The sequence below is a fragment of the Pollachius pollachius genome, assembly GCF_949987615.1.
Source record: "Pollachius pollachius genome assembly, chromosome: 9".
NCBI lineage: Eukaryota > Metazoa > Chordata > Actinopteri > Gadiformes > Gadidae > Pollachius > Pollachius pollachius.
Window position 1 is genome coordinate 19645898 of NC_136942.1, and position 17111 is coordinate 19663008.

A 17111-nucleotide genomic window follows, 5' to 3' on the forward strand; every position below is an offset into this window, starting at 1 on the left:
GGTGTTTCATACTTTACATTTGGCTGATGATGCAAATGCTTTAAGGGAAAAGGCTGACAATTTGTTGCAAACATTTTGCAAAACGATGGATTATTTGCATAATAAAAGAAGTTATGTACTTCCCTGCTGGCTCACTTTGAAAATGTTAGCCCTGGAAAGTAAACTAGTCATCAGACAACTTTTTTGTTTCATCCTTATGGTGCTTTTTATGTGTCCTATATTACTTTGGTCAAATAAGGTTAACAGCTTCCAAGTGTTTTGTCACATGAAGGAACACACAATCTGTCCTTAACCTGATGTTATTACATTGAATACACCAGGAGTTTCAACATGGCTGAACTGAGGAAACTGAGACGCCAGTTCATCAGCTACAACAAGCTGCACCCCACGGAGAACATAGGACACGTTTCAAACATGTTTGTGCAATATTTGAACAGAAGTCTTAATTAAGTTGCATTTGTATGTTATATGTTCAATAAACTTGTATTTATTTAAAATATATAAAAGTGGTGTTTGATTTGTCCAAAGATGGAACTATTAGGAACTAGACATACATTCTGTTTGTGCTATTCATTTAGCCTACTTGATATTCAGGTTTTCTCTAAGATTAAAGCAAAGGAGGGGAAATCTGGTTCATGGCAAGACTTGTGTTAATCCAGAGGGGACTTCCCCTTACGCAACAAACAAAATAATCCACGGGATTGAACTCCCTTTCACAGGTTTTATATTTTGTCCCAAATCCATGGATTAATATTAAGAGTGTCAGTGTACTTTGTAGACACTGTGAGCAATACCTTTATGAACAAGGAATAAAGGGTTAAGCCTGTCAATTTTCGCAAAATAAAGAAAAAAGTCAATCGCCATCGAAATGTTTGTTTCCATTCTCAAGTGGTTCATTCTGGGAATGAGGAAATGTGAGGATCAACAAATGTTGATTTATACAAAGGTTGTTTATCAAATTAAAACTCCACAGGATCTGTATCATATCATGCCAAGAATCATGACTCTTCTTGTCTTCCGTTTACCCCTTCAGCTCGGTAAATCGACAAAAGAACCGCACACAACAGATCAGTTATGATTAGCAAACCGTGATTTATACAAATTTTGTATTTCATATTCAGTTCAAGATCTGCATGATATGTCATCCGTCCCCGGTCATGTGACATGGCCACTCGCCTCGTTCTACTTCTTGTCAGCCGCCGCCTTCCGTGAAATGGTCTTGTTGGTGTTGGCATATTTCTGCCGGTCGTTTCTGTTCCGGAATAACATATTCAACCATTCAAAATGAAAATGACTTTAAGGGAGGGTCCTCTCTCTAGAGCAGCATTACTCATTGCGCGGCTCGCAAGCCACATGCGGCTCGCCAAGCCTCTATTTGCGGCTCGCATGGTGGTAAAAATATACAGTGATATGATCATGCAGTGAATACAGATATTTAAAAAAACAATACAAACAATTATTTAAAAAATATATCAACAGCGGCATTAAAAGGTGGAAATATAGCCTTGTCTAGAAAATATTTTTAAACTTGCTCGGCTCTACGCTGACAGCGGGGTTGCCAGATTGGCGGTTTTCCTGCATAACAAGAGAGAATGTGCTCTTTGGATGGACTTATTCTTATTAACTTATTCTTCAATAGCGTCCATGTTATGTGACCCAGTGTCTCCACATTATTCCAGAAAATAGCACACAGTCACACAAGTCTTAATTTTCCTCTCAAAGTGCACCAGATTGATGCATTCCAGGTTAAAAGGTACCAAATTTTCTTCCGGGGGAGCATGCCCCCGGACCCCGCTAAGGACTGGGTTCCCTCCACAGTTTCACAAAATTCTGTGTGAAACACTGCTTCAGGGAGGACATATTATTAAGCAGGCATACTTATTTATGACTGGATTTATAGCTTTTGATACTTTGCGGTAAAAATGGTTCTCCTGTTGACGTCGTCCTGTCAGTGCGGCGCTCCTGAAAAAAATAGTGAATACCACTGCTCTAGAGGCTAAACAGAAATGTGTATTTGACAATGCTCTTATGAGCCTCCTTTAAGGTGAAAAGTATATAAAGCGTAGTACAAAACAAAGTATTCAAAACTGTCAAGGACCTACCTGCTCATCTTCACTTTGTTCCTGCATCCCAGGCCCCCCTCCCAGAAGCTGCTGTGAGCTCCCCGGGTCATCATACCCCCACAGCCCATGCAGGGCTTCCCGTTACTGTAAGGCTGGAGGCAGGACAGGCGGGACATACATCAGACTATAGACTAAGGAATGATATGCATTGGATACAAAACAATAGACATAGCGCTAAACCTCTTCCCAACACAACACAAAGATTTTACGTTTCAACGGCTAGCGTCTAAACTTCTTACTCTAAAAGTAAATAGCCTTATTGTCTATAAATAATGTGGCTAAGAACCTGACTATGGAAATATACAGGGCTTTCGGGTATATTACCTTTGCGCCCACCAAGTCCATGAATAAAGGCTTTCTCCACTAAACCTCCCCTAAATCGATTATCCCTGTAAGTCCACACTACTCTCATTGTGCGTGGCCTTTGTCACCTGCTCCGTCGCACAGTTTCCGCAGATCATCCTGGTGGCCAGCTCCATGAGGTGGTCCTGGTCCTCGTCGTGGCACACGTCGCAGGCGTAGGCCCGCCCGCAGCAGGAGAACCTGGGCCAGAATTATGGGATGTCCGTACCGTTATAGCTCAGAGCACACAAGCAAACATTGCTTTTTAACATCTGCCTGTTTCAATGTATCCCAGGATTTGAAACTGTCCTTAAGTCACTGCCATTGACTTGAAACGAAAACGACATTAACCCTCATCATTTATGTTATACATCATTATATCTTATTTTTTATTGCGATTTTTTTGAAACCCCTCAAAACTGTGGAGAGCACAGAGTGAAGCATCTAGCATGTACTAAATCATCCATCCGGTCTATTGAATTGATGTATGGACACGGGGAGATGGGTTTACCGTAGCCAGCGGTGACTCTGTTTGTAATGCCTGCAGGCCCCCTTCTCTGGAAGTGGCTTTCCCTTTTGCACGGCCGGATCCCTCACCTTCCTCATATAGTTGGGAGTTGAATCTTTAGGCCCTGCAGAACATGTGGACAGGTTACAGATGGAACAATAGTGGAATACTAAATTATATACTATAATAATTGTCTATTTCTTTGTCTAAACACACACATGCATGCACACGCACACACACACACACACACACACACACACACACACACACACCTCTGTAGCATTCATGTAGTTGGATAATGTATTATAAGTATTAAAGGGCACATGTTTATCTTGGACTTTTCTGTGTATATATGTATATTATATATGGCATTAAAATATAATTTTTTTAATGTTCGCTAACAATCTTTCAATGGTGTGTATGCCATATCCAATAAAGGCATTTAACGGCTATGTCGTTGAAACACTCTGCACTCTGTGATTGCATCTTTTGCTGGACGTGTGTTTACGTGTTTCACAGAGCAGAGTGACTTGTTGAGGCAGCAGCTGTTGCTTGCAATAATCCCAATAATGTTCTACTAAATTAATTCTGAGTTGCAGCCCTCAAAAGGAATGGAGCTCATTTGATGTGAAGGAGTGCGTGTTTAATGTGTGTTAAAAACCAACCAACCACGTTATAATGACAGTGTTGCGGTGCATGCAGTGGTGTGTAGAGGGCTCAGCAGCCCTGTGAGGGGAGAGTCATGTCACCTGCTTTGTTGGAGCGTGGCGGGATGTACTGGAACCTGGCGCTCTCTGCCAGGATGCTGAGCTTACTGTGGCAGTGCTCGCAATTCAGCTCCTTGGTCTGACCATAGCAGACGTTCTGAGGGGAAAAACGAGAGGAAAGCGAATCAGAATGTCCCATTGCTTCTAGAACTTGTCAAGAAATATTAAGTCTTATTATTGCATTTCTATTACTACTTAAGTCATTCTGAATTTAATATAAATTTCGTTCAGTGAGACATCATTAAGGGATTTGCTTCTTCGTTCTCTATTTCATCTAATTACTGCATTTTCGGTTTAAAGTTTTTTTCGTTGTTGATTATTTTACATATTCGCAATAATACCGATCAAAGGAGTGCTACCTGCACAGGGCCGTCCTGCGAGCAGTGCAGACAGCCCACGGTGAGCTCGCAGTCCTGCAGCACCAGGTCGGTGGGCACAGCGTTGTGGAGGTCCAGGTAGCCCAGCACGTCGCTGTAGGGGTGGAGCATGCTGGGCCTGAAGGTGGCGCCGATGCTCGCGCTGCACTTCTCACACTGGGCCGTGCACGGCAGGGTCACGCCCAGCGTCAGGTCCGCCGTCACTTTACAGCTGCACGCACACAGACACACACACACACACAAACATAAGGAAATTCATCACTAATTATCGATGCATGTAAACAATACAATATGCATACAGGTTAAGAAAATATAAAAATATATATACAAAATGTTTGTTATTCTTCGGAGACATATCGCAAATTACATTCCATAAATATATATGTATCCTTCCCAGTTACAGAATACAGAATACTCAGATTGAGTGATGTAACGTATTCCGTTACATCACTCAATCAGAGTGTGGAGAGAAAGAGAGAGAGAGAGAGAGAGAGAGAGAGAGAGAGAGACTATTTAGGGCGTACTCACACGCCCTTAATATTTATTTTTGGTTTGGTGCTGTTCCTTTTCACATTCCCAGAATTTTTCAACATGTGCAAAGATCTTTAAATCATTGGAAAAAAAGGTCTGGGGCGGGGTAAAGCGGTAAAGATAAAAAGTGGGGGAAAGCGTCTGTGAAAGTAGCGGGCTGCACTCGTTGTGCTGATATTGATTTGTTTCATACAGTTGCGGACTGGTCAAACTCCTTCTCCCTCATCCTAGTGCTGAATGTGTTAAATTAATCGGCATTTACATTTTTTGTGTGTTTTTATGTTGTCTATGGGTGTCTGGCCAAATATCCAATAGACATTCCGTCTCCTCTTTGCTCCATCCTGAGCCACGACTAATTTTCCCCCGACGGTCCAACAATGTGCTGATAGTCTTGGAGATACCGCTAATCAAACAATAATTCCCGTAATGCTTGCGGCTGAGCGGGTGCCTGTAACGTCCAAAGAGGCCTGTGCTTTTTAGAACAAGATCGGACCGAGGTGCGTTCGCTTTCACATCTCAAGTGAACCGCACCAGGGTTCGTTTGGAAGTGAAGCCGGCTGATGTGGTGTGCATCAAAGTGAGGTGGTTGCATTCGCACCAACGCAAACGTACCGAACCAAGGGACCAAACTCACCAACTCCGTTAGTGTGAAAGCACGAATAAACTTGTGAAACAGAGAAGTATCGTGATGTAATCCATTGATTTCAACAATGCAACTGTATTCTAAATACCAACTATTTAAATTGTAAATGGAATGGAATACAGTTACTTATAATTTGTATTCTGAATACATAACTCCGGTACATGTATTCCGTTACTCCCCAACACTATATATTCACACACACACACACACACATCTGTGTATTCTTTGAACCTGTATTGTTAGTCACATTTTTCCTCGCCCTCTGCACAGGTCTACATTTAGCGTCGGTGAAGTACAGTATAAATCAAGGCCTGGTCGTACCGGTTGCACTGCAGACACACGGTGATCCGGCGGGCCAGTACCGTGGCCGTGTTGTCTCCCAGGCTCAGGCCCAGCAGCTTCACCTCTGTCCCTCTGCGGGGCTCGCTCAGCTTGACGTTCTCCACCAGCCGGCTCGACTCCTCGTCCGCGTCCTCGTGTTCCTCCCCGTCCCGGCCCCGCCCCTGTGTCCGCTCCGCCTTCCCTCCGTGTGAACCGGCCTCCGCCCTGTCGTCCGGGTGGCCCGGCCCCCCGCTGTCCTCCTCGTCGGCGCCGTCGGGGTCCCCTGGGCCGGGCTCTTCACACAGCGTGGCCTGGAGCTCCTCGTAGCGGATGAACTGCAGCCCGGCGCGCTCCACGTCGATGTCTTTCTTGAGCTGTCGGACACACCGTTCAGACAACAGGAGAGGGGCACAGAGTCACACACTGGAGAACAACACAAAGAATAGACCCGATGTCAAATCTAATACAATTGATAACCGATTAAGCGTTTAATTAATTTGCCCAATTAAAAATTACTCAATGCTTTAGGAATTCTAATTTTTGGTTGATGGATTATTATCAAATGAATACATTAATTTTTTTTGCGGTTTATCCGGTTATATTCAACTAAGATATCATGTTGGAGCTGGAGAACTGGTAATTGAAGACCTTTTATAGACAACACGGTGAATCACTTTGCCTGGAAGAATAATCACTCGACGAATGGAACAGGAACATGATGGTTCAGTGCAGCCTTATACGTGTGTGCATCCAGGCGACGTAGCGGACATCAGACGACAGCCCTCACCTGCCTGGCTCCCTCGGTGAACAGCCGCTCCATGCTGCGGTCCAGCCAGCGCAGGTAGGGCCGGAACAGCAGCTCCACCTTCCCCATCAGCTCGTTGGTCGCATGCTTGGCCTGAAGCCAGGCCTGGGACGCCTCCTGCACATGCCTGCACCCCCAAATACAGCATGCTGCTCAAACAATGCCAATGTACCACCCTTTATGTTTGGTTACTCAATGTAATTAATAGGAAATAGAAGCCTTTTAAAGTTAGTTTACCTGCCCATTACTGATGGAAGGTCCTGGTCTAGCGGTAGGTGTAAAGTGAATATCTGAAGAAGGTGTGCCAGGGTTATGGTTCCCATTTGGAGTTGGTGTAATACAGTTGACTATAAGGCCGTATTCAGGAATATGAGGAGATGTACGTGTCATTACCTCCAGGGGGTATTTTTCTGGGAAGCTGACCAATATAACAACTTCTTTAAGGTCAAATGGCTGTGGGTCAAAGCAACAGTCAAAGTAAGCATTCAATGCAATCATGCTGCTGTATGATATTATCAATTATATGAATACAAACATATACATTATTCTTTAAAGAGGTCCCTATTGGTCACAATTGATAGAGAAAGTGCAAAGTATACTTCAAATTGCATGTTTGACTGAGCTTTACTTTACAATTACGATTAATATTGTCCTAAATGTGTGACAATTCATCCCAAGTTAAAACTGTGGCTTCTCCTGTAACGTTGATTGAGTGTTATAAATGTCGTCGGTCAGTGTTTTACCCAGTCAGGATCAGTAGCTTCTACAGTGGCTCTATAAAAGGTTACTTGGCCGTCACCTCGCTCCTGAACCATAAGCTGATGTTTGGGAAAACGCCTCATCATCTGCTTTATCTCGGTGTCGCGGAGCTCTTTGGTGACCTCCTCTGTGATGTCACCAAGCTTGACCTCCTGGAGATGGTTGACGGGAGGAGCAGGCGTCGCTTTGGTGGGTCTGTGTTGAGCTGTAGGGGGTAACTGGTCATCCAGTGGGGGCATTGAGGGTGGATGCCAGAACCGGCATCTGTCTTCCATAGTACAGGAGCCGGAGAGAAAGTAGCGACATGTACGACGGGTAGGTCCTCCACCCCTGGCCACAGAGCCCACCTTGCCATCCATAGGTGGCTTCGGCTTATGGTCCATCTCCCCTTCAGTGACCATCGATCTGTCAGGCTGGTTGGTAAACGACCCTTCCTCACTGTCTTGCTCCGTTCCCTGCTCTATCGTAGTAGGGTTCAGGTGAGAGTCGCTCCTTTCGTGGACAAACCTGCACCTTTTGCCAAAGTTACAGCGTCTTCCCTGTGAGTAGAAGCGGCAGAGGGTCCGAGTATGGGGACCGGAGGAGGTCTGTGGACCAGAGGAAGGCTCGGCTTCACACAGGGTCCGAGCCTGGGGACCAGAGGAGGTCTCGGCTTCACTCTGGTTCTCCTTCTCGTCGCCTGCCATCGTTTCGAGGACTATACCTAAAGTATGATAAACAACCACAACTGAAGCATAAGCAAAGGCAGATGATCTTATTGTACAAGTAATATTAGGGTTATGATAGTACATGTTCTATGACAGATCTTTGTTTACATCGATGTGATTGAAAGTCCACTATTTGTAAACAACAGCCCTACCTCGGTTTAGTCCAGGATAGATGTCCCAAGTAAAGGCGTTCGAACGTAATGTGATAAGAACTATATGTATTTAAAGTGTCTTCCCTAAACTACGTTAGCGACCAGGTTGTAAAAGAGAAGAGTCACATGTCTGGTCAAAGGTTTAAACGACCAGTTTGATTAGCTTGAAATAAACCAGTAGGATTAAGTTGGTCGCCCCCTATAGTTTCGGAGTGCAACAACATCACAAACTAAATAAATGCTTACTAATTTAGAAATGTTCTCTATATATAGACGGTGTAAGATAGGATACTTTGTAACATCATTTAGCTTCTATAAGGTTTTTTTGGGGGGGTAATAACCCTTTTTTATAAATATTTTTTTATATCTGTAATAGCAATAGATAGTTATATGACATAAGCAGAGAATACTTGTAATACGAACAGGGCAGGTTAACTTTTTAACGTTAAAGGTTAAGGTTAAGGTTAAAGATGTTTGTGGCGCATTGCAATACATGTACTGAACAGACTCATATTGAACCAACAGGATGCGGGCCAACCGCGCATTCTAGTGGTCAACCTGATGTACAGCACCTAGAAACAGCACAACAGTCGTGCTGAATACGGGCAGTGCAGTTCAGTCGGTGGTTGACATGTTGAAATAGGATCCCTTTGACTTTGCATTTAACGATCTATTGACACCCCGGTTTAAGAAATGGGCGCTTGTGGTATCACCTCATCGAAGACGGCCTTGGTCTTCCTAAACTTGATCTTTTGGGTGAGTATTAAAGAGCTCTTATGATTTTGCGCCACAGAGCAGCTGAACTTTGTTTACAACGGGACGGTAGAAGAGGCATGCTGATGATTGTTATCAGGTAGAGCCTACATTGGCACGTCTTGTGTTTTAAAGTTAATTAAAAAACGTATTCCATCTGCTTGTTTCTTCCTACCATTAATGGTCGGTTTCCATTTAATCAGTTGTTATTTTCCCCGTTGCTATTTCTTGGATATGACTAATTGAGCACCGTGTCGTCTCTTGTTCCAGGCGGCTGCTGGGGTTCTGTGCTATGCTGGAGCGTATGTCTTCATTACGTATGATGACTATGACCACTTCTTCGAAGACGTGTATACCCTTATCCCGGCTGCGGTTATCATTGGCGTCGGGGCACTTCTGTTCATCATTGGCCTCATCGGATGCTACTCCACAGTCCGGGAGAGTCCCTGTGGACTGGCATCAGTAAGTAGTTAAATGAGACTTCGGGATAAACCAGGTATATGATGTATCCAATAAATTAGTGGCAGCTAAATTTGTAATTTTTTTTTTATTTTTTTGGAATTGTCTTTTAGGATGCCTTTATTTGAAACCTTCTAAACCTTTTGGATGTTGTGTGTGTGTGTGTGTGTGTGTGTGTGTGTGTGTGTGTGTGTGTGTGTGTATATGTATATATATATATATGTAAAACTATTTATGGTTTGAATATCACATTATGATTATGTGTTTTGTCCTAAAAACAGTCTGCATTGTGTCTTACTATCGACAGTTTGTCTTCCTCCTGTTGCTGGTGTTCATGATAGAAGTGGCCGTGGTGGTTCTTGGATATGTTTACAGAGCAAAGGTGCGTATCTCAAGTCCATAATCAGTTATTTGCTGAGAATCAGTTACTATAGTTGGGCTTGGCTTAAATTTTCAATCAATAAATATAAAATGTTATTGTACAACCAAACATAAGTGAATATGTTTCTTTATGTTAATATTATTATTAATATTATTATATTAGGCATATGTTCATATTTGTCAAATCTATTTACACACAAATAATGTTGGTTTCCAGGTCGAAGAACGCGTGAACAGTTCAATCCAGGGCGTGTACGATGAATACAATGGAACCAACAGTGATGCTGCTAGCCGTGCTATCGACTACGTGCAGAGACAGGTGACAACACTCACTTGCTCTGAACAAATTTACATTATCATTATTATTATGTTGGAGACGTTCTCGGGGAACCAAGCTTTATTTCTTTCTGTAGCTCAAGTGTTGTGGGATTCACAACTACTCTGATTGGACACACACTCCGTGGTTTGAAGGTTCCAAGAATAACAGTGTACCGATCAGCTGCTGCAGACCGGATCTTGAAACCTGCACAGGGTCCCTGACCCGCACCGAGGACCTGTTCCAAGAGGTACAACCCTGTGGCACAACCCTACTGCTGTGCCACACCTCAGGTCTGTCGTAGAGCCACTAGTGTTGTTGGCCGTCATTGAGTCATATCATAAAGTCATTAACTAGAGATATTGATTCATCGTGAAAGACAGTTTTGTAGGTTCTAATGATTTAAATCATGATGGGAGGGTATAGCCTGACATCGCCAGACCAATTTGAAAATGTGTATTTGTCTGAGGATTCTGGTGATAAATGCTCCATCCCTTAATGATTGACTGATTTTACTTTGCTGATTGTAGTCCTGAGACCTCTGTAGCTGGGATGTGATATTTGTATGGTTGGTGACTGTGTGCCTACAGGGCTGTGAAGCTCTGGTTGTGAAGAAGTTGAAAGAGATCATGATGTATGTCATCCTGGCAGCAGTGACGTTTGCTACAATTCAGGTAGGGCGGTTTTGAAAAGCTTGGATTAATGGGTGTTTGAGAAGTTGTGTGTGAACTAAAAAACCTCAGAAGCCACACAGATGGAAAGCTTCGCTGCATGACCTGTGGTCTGCTTGCCCAGCTCTTTTCTTCTAAGGGTCATAAATTATTGGCAGACTAAATCGGTTGATTTAAGAGTTCTCTACATGTATAGGTTGTATAGGCTCTTATAAACATCTGCCTGTACTGACCGGCAGACACAAGCTATATACGTTCTAAAAAGAGTCCCTTTTGAAATGACATGATATCATTCTAATTAGTTTCTCCTCATCCTGCTATCATCTCAGTTTATTCCATCCTGTGATTAGATTAATCATTCATGACTTTGCTGCTTTGTATGTAGGTTGAGAATGTCTCGATTCATTAAGGCATCTTTACAAGTTAACTATACATATGGATTGGTTCAAATATGTAATTAGAATTCACCAAAACAGAAAATTTGTGATGTGATTTGTGTCTGTGTTTTACAGATGCTGGGCATTCTGTGTGCTTGTGCCGTTCTGTGTCAAAGAAGGCCTGCATCGAACTATGACCGTCTCATCACCGGAGAAACATATGGGTGAAGAAGTTGTACATACACTTACAAACACACTCCTTTTAGCATGCAAATAGAGTTGGTTTCTGTCTAGAATTGTATTCTTTACACAAAGCTATTCCCCAAATTCTCTAAAAACCAAAGGGGAGAACCATTATTTTGTTTTGGCCTCTTATATAATGAAATAAGTAAAGTGTGGATCAGTCAGTCTCACTGACGGTGAGTGAGGTGTTAATGTATAGGGAAGACTAGTATTAACCAATCATTTAGTTTGAACAGATTATTTTGAAATTGTGGTTTCCGTTGTTGCTTCAACATGTTTCAAAGAACACTATTGTATCCATATATTTCCATAGAGGGCATACAAATGTAGTATTTTGTCCATATAGTTTGTTTCATCAGCCTTCCAATAAAAGCTGTAGAATTGAATTTGCTGACATGTAGTGTTTGAAAACTCAAGAATGTAAATAAAATGTAGGAACGTCTGATGTGTGTTAAACGCTTACCAGCAACACAACCACACTTCACAGTGGTAACCACTAAACGCTCAACGTGTGTGTGTGTGTGTGTGTGCGTGTGCGTGTGCGTGTGCGTGTGCGTGCGTGCGTGCGTGCGTGCGTGCGTGCGTGCGTGCAAATCTTGTGCAAGTCTTGATGGACTCATCAATGGGGAACCCTTGAGGAAAGCCTCAAACTGGTTTTATTGTACACCATACATATCGTTAACAGAGATACATTTTGACACAATGACAAAACCAACCTTTGTGGTCAAAAAGATAATATTAGACGGTTAAAACCCGACTTGCCATGATATGGTCATTGTCAACATACATCAGCAAACCTGCAAGAGGATACAGAAATGTAAAGCATAATAATAATAATAATAATACCAATATTTATAACACAAATAAATAACTTTTTCTTATACTTGGATAACCAGAACGCACAGACAAAGCAGACACATCATGATAATATAGAGTGTCAGTAAAGATTAAAAAAGAGAAAGCGTATTTAAAGCACACACACCACAACATTATGAAATGTGACTTTTCCTTTTTCCAATTAAAAGAAGAAGTCAATAAAAGTCTCACTTCCCCTTCAGAGATGCTGGCCCTCCGTTAATTTAGCAAGAGTTGACCTCATTCCAGGGAGAGGTAAGACCCTGGAACCAGTCCACAGTGGCCGTTCCTCTCCGCTGTCCACCAGCCGTCGTCGCCCTGTTCGATCACCACCACCACATCCCCGGCCGCCACCGACAGCTCGTCCTCACCCTGAGTAAAGAACACAGACCAATATTTGAACGGTCGGCTCCAGGCCCATCTAGGATGTGTGTGTTTGTCACCAGGAGCATGGAGCCAGGCTCACCTGAGCCACATAGTCGTACAGAGCCTTGAACTTCTCGCTGAACTCCCCGCTCAACTCTCCGCTCAACTCTCCGCTCAACTCTGCGCTCGTCGGCTCTTTTGGAAATCCTGGAATGGAGGCATATACACCTTCTGCTTCTTCTGAAGATATTCAGAATGAGACGTTGGTTAGCTTGAGGAACATGGGTGCTCACTAAAAATGTTTGAAAACAATCAGAATGACCTCACTAGCTACGACATGATAATACTCCATCTTATTAAGATGGAGATGTACACCAGTGGCCTACTTCTAGTGGTTTCCAATGACGTTACACATACCTTTAGACTGCGTCACTGGCTCATTGCCGTTTGTTCTCGGGGAGAGAACAAACGGAGCGTTCCCTTGCAGTAGAGTTGTGAACCTAGAAATTACAAAAAGGAACGAGTCCGACATTTTAAGTGGTAATAATCGAGAAGATCTTCATGTAATAAATGGAATTCTAAATGGAAAATGGAAATATATTTGAGCAGGCCACTTTCAACTAATTTAAAACCATTGAATGGGCTTCTTACCTTTTCATGACGCCAACAAAGCCAGCAGTGTCGCCGTCGTCTGCTGTTCTTTGCCTTTCGTAGTAATTCTCAAATTGGATTGGGGCTGGGAATATGACAAAAAAAATGGTTAATGCATTTTCAGAGGCTAATTCATTATTTAATGTTCTTGTAACTTTAGTTCTAGGATTGAAGGTGTGGCCTACATGGAATAGAAAGTATGTTGATTGATTTATATGGGGAATATGCCTTACCAGGTGGATTTGGCCCTGTGCGTTTCATGTCCATAAAGCAGTTGTTGTCTTCAATGATGGCACACTTTTCCAGTGTGATCCTCAAATCCTCGTAACACTAAAGAGCCATTTTGGAAACGTATATGTGAAATAGTAAGTTTACAACGATAACTATAGTGTAGAATGTGGGTGAAATAGGATTTCATGCACAGTCACTGGGCCCACCTCATCATCTTTGACACATTGCAAGGACAGTTGATTGCTGTGAATCCAGAAGGAATTCCTTACAAAGGTGATGCGCTCCTCTTCCATCTGCTGGAAAGCCTGTAACGTAGACCTTGATTAATGAAATGTGTTCAATTCAACTTTTAGAACAATAACGACCGTTTAGGGCTCTACAGTGAAAATTTCACTTGCTGACATCTAGTGTTCAAAAGCAGTCACTCCAGAGGTTGACTTTCGCAAGATGTCCTTTCCTTTTCATTGTGAAGTACCCTGTCTAACTTGTTGCCCTTAATGCCACAGTAACATTTATTGGATGTAGGTGCGGTTGATGAATGGGTTAGTGACGCACAGGTGACAAACCACATTTCCACTCTGGTTAATTGTGTTGGACGAGAGTGGAAGTGGGTTCATTCTTTTTTATTCAGACTTTCGAACTTGTGTGTCTTCTCTACAAAAGTGAAATACATAAATCATGAATCAAATCGATTTTTTAACCCTCTGCATAGGAATAGGAAGGCGGGAAGGCTATAGTTAATTAGTCCTAGGATTGCGTTACTAATTTTGGCTGGTTTGATGGTTAATTTAAGATAAAGGTTATGGTAAAGTTGTTGTTTTTTTACTTTCAAGAATAAGTATAAAGCTTAAAGGTCACATTAGTGAGGATGCTGTAAGCAAGGCAGTATACCTCACACGTAGTCACATGTGTCAATTCCCATTCTTGACGAATCTTGTCAAGCTGTTCGATGTTTGACACGTACTGTTTCTCTAAACAAAAAAATATGCATTAGTTCCTCTTTGGCAGTTAATTGTTGGAACTATGAATTCCATTCTATACTCATTACTTGGTCTTTCTCAGACTTTCTCACCAGCTTCTTCGGCCGCTTCCCTGCACTGCCTCGATTTGTTCTGTAGCTGAAGGAAAATAAAAGTATGTTCAAGTTACTTTAAAGCTTTGAATATTCAGTAGAAGGAAACATCAGACTATCATTCATTAAAGTTGCAATGTGTAGCATTTCAACTAGCTTGTAGCTTAAAATGACCTGGCCATACAATATCTGTAGTCAATGTCGATCGATAGGGACTTCTATAATGTTATCAATAAAACCACAACCTATATGGCAAAATCTACAAATAGAATTGACCTTGATTAACGAGAATCGTACTCTGTGTTAAAACTATATTTTAATACCTGGGAATCACTCTTGTGATCGACAATCACGATTCCCAATATAAACTTTAGTTGGTGTAGGCCTACAGTAGGGTTTTCAATGTACCTTTTCTGTCTGTTTGGGTGTGGCTGTGGCTGCAGCAGCATTGCCAATCTTGACAGCCGCCAGCTCGGCCTCATCAGCCTCTTTGCATCGTTGCTCATAGGATTTTTTGGACTGAAAATGTAATTTGACGTTGTTAAACACAAACAAGGAAGGAAAAAGATTGTGTCTGTCATCTCTGCATTGACCAAATGAAGAACTTCTCTTCCTGTATGACTGGGTTATCGTGACACCGGCTTCCTGTACAGCTTGACATATACAGTGTGTTTTGATGGTTGTAGTGGTAGATGATATAAAGATAAGACAACAAATGAAAAGGTTGATCAGTAAAAAGCTGAACTTACCTCTATTGTTTTTTTAAACAGGCATACTTTTGTTTTCTGGACCTTGTCCATGAGGAATTCCAACTGGAGAAGTAAAAATAAATACTTGATATATCAGCACAAATAGGCTATTTGTCTACTATAACATTAATTTATGTGTACTAATTACATTTCATACTTCATCAAATACCCCAAGAAGGTCCAAACTTAAATACAGTACAAATGCCTAAACGAAGGAACAAGTACACTTTGATTCAAGTCACCTTCTTCTTCTGCTCTTTCTGCTGCTCTCTGAACGTCTCCATGCTCTTCGCCTCCTCCTTCAGCATCCCAGAGAGTTGGATGTGAAAGAGACCAATCCTCTCAATTTCTAAAAAACAGAAACACGTGTCTTTAAATGAAACAACTGAAAACGCTGAACAATGAATGACAAGAAGAAAACGATGAAAAAGATATTTGATTAATCCGTGTACATACGTGTTTTCACTTCATCAAAGGATTTTCTTAAGGTGCTGTTTGAAAAATAACGATTTTAGAAGGTTAATTAATTGAAATATTACAATTTTCATAATAGGATTATGTTGAGTATCATTAAGGGCTGGCCTAATACTAAATAACACATTTTCATTTACTTGATTTCATAAATGCCTCCAGTTTTCCTCGCGATAGTGACCAATTCCTTTCCATATTTCTCTTCTGCAGATGCCCTATGTAGAATACATTTTCATTGAATTAGAGCATATTAATAATGTTATATATTTTTTGTAATTGTGTGATTAAAGCCTTCTACAAGTGACAAACCTCATCTTCAGCAGTTCTTCAACGTCCTTGCATGTCCGTCGGCCATCACAAAGTCTCTGAATTATGGCTTCATATCCCATGTTGCTGATGAAGTCCACTCCCTAGAATTGTCCAATATGATAACTGTATCAACAGGTTGCGTTATTCACCCAAACATACAGGACATACCGATGTCGGCAGGGCTTTCCAACGGCTATATGTGTCTACATGTAGTGTCTCTCCTATATATATAGCCTAGCAGTTCAGATGTTTTAGTGTGTTCACTTTAATTGAAAGGATTGAGGATCTTGAGCAAATTCAGTTACGTTACAACATCAAATGATACAAGCCCCAGGAGTTGGTTAATAGTAATCTTAACCAAAGTCAATATCAGTCGTTTAGATGCATAATTTAAAGTATGTTGTGGTATAGATAAAGGATTTATGTAAAGTATAATGAAAACATTTGAATGTTGAACAGGATGTACATATGAAAGGGGCCCCAAAACAAAGTAAGCTGTCTTTTTTTCAAAGTCTGCAGTGGAAGAATTGTGCTAGTGTTGCATGCAAATCACTCAGTTTTCAGTTACTTTTTTTTATCTATTGTGTTTGACCTCAAATTGTACTGTATGTATTGGATTTATCTACCTACATTTCTATTCATCAATAATAGATTTACAATTTAGGACAAACTCAAAATAATAAATCATATAAAAACCACATAATGCGCCTTAATTTGTAGTTAAAACAAAACTTAGTTAAAACATTTGTTCACAAAAAGGACACCTTGAGGATGTTCGAGTCATGAGTCATAGTAGAGTGAAGAAGAGGAAGTGAACACACACTATTTCGTTACACGCTTTGTTTTAATTCATGTACGCATACACAACCTTGCTGAAACACTAACATAAATAGCTACTTAATGCATTAGTTAATTAGGTTTAATAACATAATTGGCCCACTTACCCAAAATACATCTTTGAATTGTAAAGACATTTTGACAGCAGGAAGATAATAGTCCCTTTGAACGGTCCCTCAGTCGAGTTTACTATGCAAAGGTAGCCTTTCAAAAAATTTGACGGGCGGTGCAAATCAGGGTTGATATGAACTGAAACTCGTTGTGACACATTCAGGAAGCCAGCCTTGAAACTCATCAGTATCTCGGTCGTTTGAATCAGGAAGAGCTGCAATGCA

General features: G+C 41.6%; 3 protein-coding genes across 5 annotated transcripts; 1 reads left to right on the forward strand and 2 right to left on the reverse strand.

Annotated features, from left to right (window-relative positions):
* Positions 1–175: 175 nt before the first annotated feature.
* On the reverse strand, positions 176–8150 carry LOC307080379 (uncharacterized protein). 2 transcript variants are annotated; one of them, XM_079743058.1, is made up of 12 exons: positions 8036–8150; positions 7161–7879; positions 6811–6870; positions 6655–6707; positions 6400–6544; positions 5613–5986; positions 4100–4328; positions 3723–3837; positions 2977–3097; positions 2555–2666; positions 2103–2215; positions 176–1252 (listed from the first exon to the last, which is right to left on the reverse strand). In XM_079743058.1, exons 2-12 carry the CDS (start codon positions 7860–7862, stop codon positions 1183–1185), a joined length of 2094 nt encoding a protein of 697 aa, XP_079599184.1. In that variant the 5' UTR covers positions 7863–7879; positions 8036–8150; the 3' UTR covers positions 176–1182. The 2 variants fall into 2 exon arrangements, with proteins under 2 accessions (XP_079599184.1, XP_079599183.1); XM_079743057.1 differs by having other exon boundaries at positions 176–1962.
* Positions 8151–8635: 485 nt separating this feature from the next.
* On the forward strand, positions 8636–11677 carry tspan3a (tetraspanin 3a). 2 transcript variants are annotated; one of them, XR_013812118.1, is made up of 7 exons: positions 8636–8791; positions 9059–9250; positions 9555–9629; positions 9846–9947; positions 10042–10237; positions 10535–10618; positions 11128–11193. XR_013812118.1 is itself a non-coding variant. In XM_079744088.1 (7 exons), exons 1-7 carry the CDS (start codon positions 8729–8731, stop codon positions 11218–11220), a joined length of 762 nt encoding a protein of 253 aa, XP_079600214.1. In that variant the 5' UTR covers positions 8636–8728; the 3' UTR covers positions 11221–11677. The 2 variants fall into 2 exon arrangements, 1 of the variants encoding a protein (XP_079600214.1); XM_079744088.1 differs by having other exon boundaries at positions 10042–10194; positions 11128–11677.
* Positions 11678–11873: 196 nt separating this feature from the next.
* On the reverse strand, positions 11874–17021 carry pstpip1a (proline-serine-threonine phosphatase interacting protein 1a). Its single transcript, XM_079743707.1, has 15 exons — positions 16884–17021; positions 15940–16040; positions 15771–15845; positions 15616–15650; positions 15402–15508; positions 15160–15222; positions 14819–14929; positions 14411–14456; positions 14230–14309; positions 13545–13643; positions 13341–13437; positions 13108–13192; positions 12874–12956; positions 12557–12696; positions 11874–12462 (listed from the first exon to the last, which is right to left on the reverse strand). The coding sequence occupies exons 1-15, from the start codon at positions 16911–16913 to the stop codon at positions 12331–12333; spliced, it is 1284 nt and encodes a 427-aa protein (XP_079599833.1). The 5' UTR covers positions 16914–17021; the 3' UTR covers positions 11874–12330.
* Positions 17022–17111: the final 90 nt, after the last annotated feature.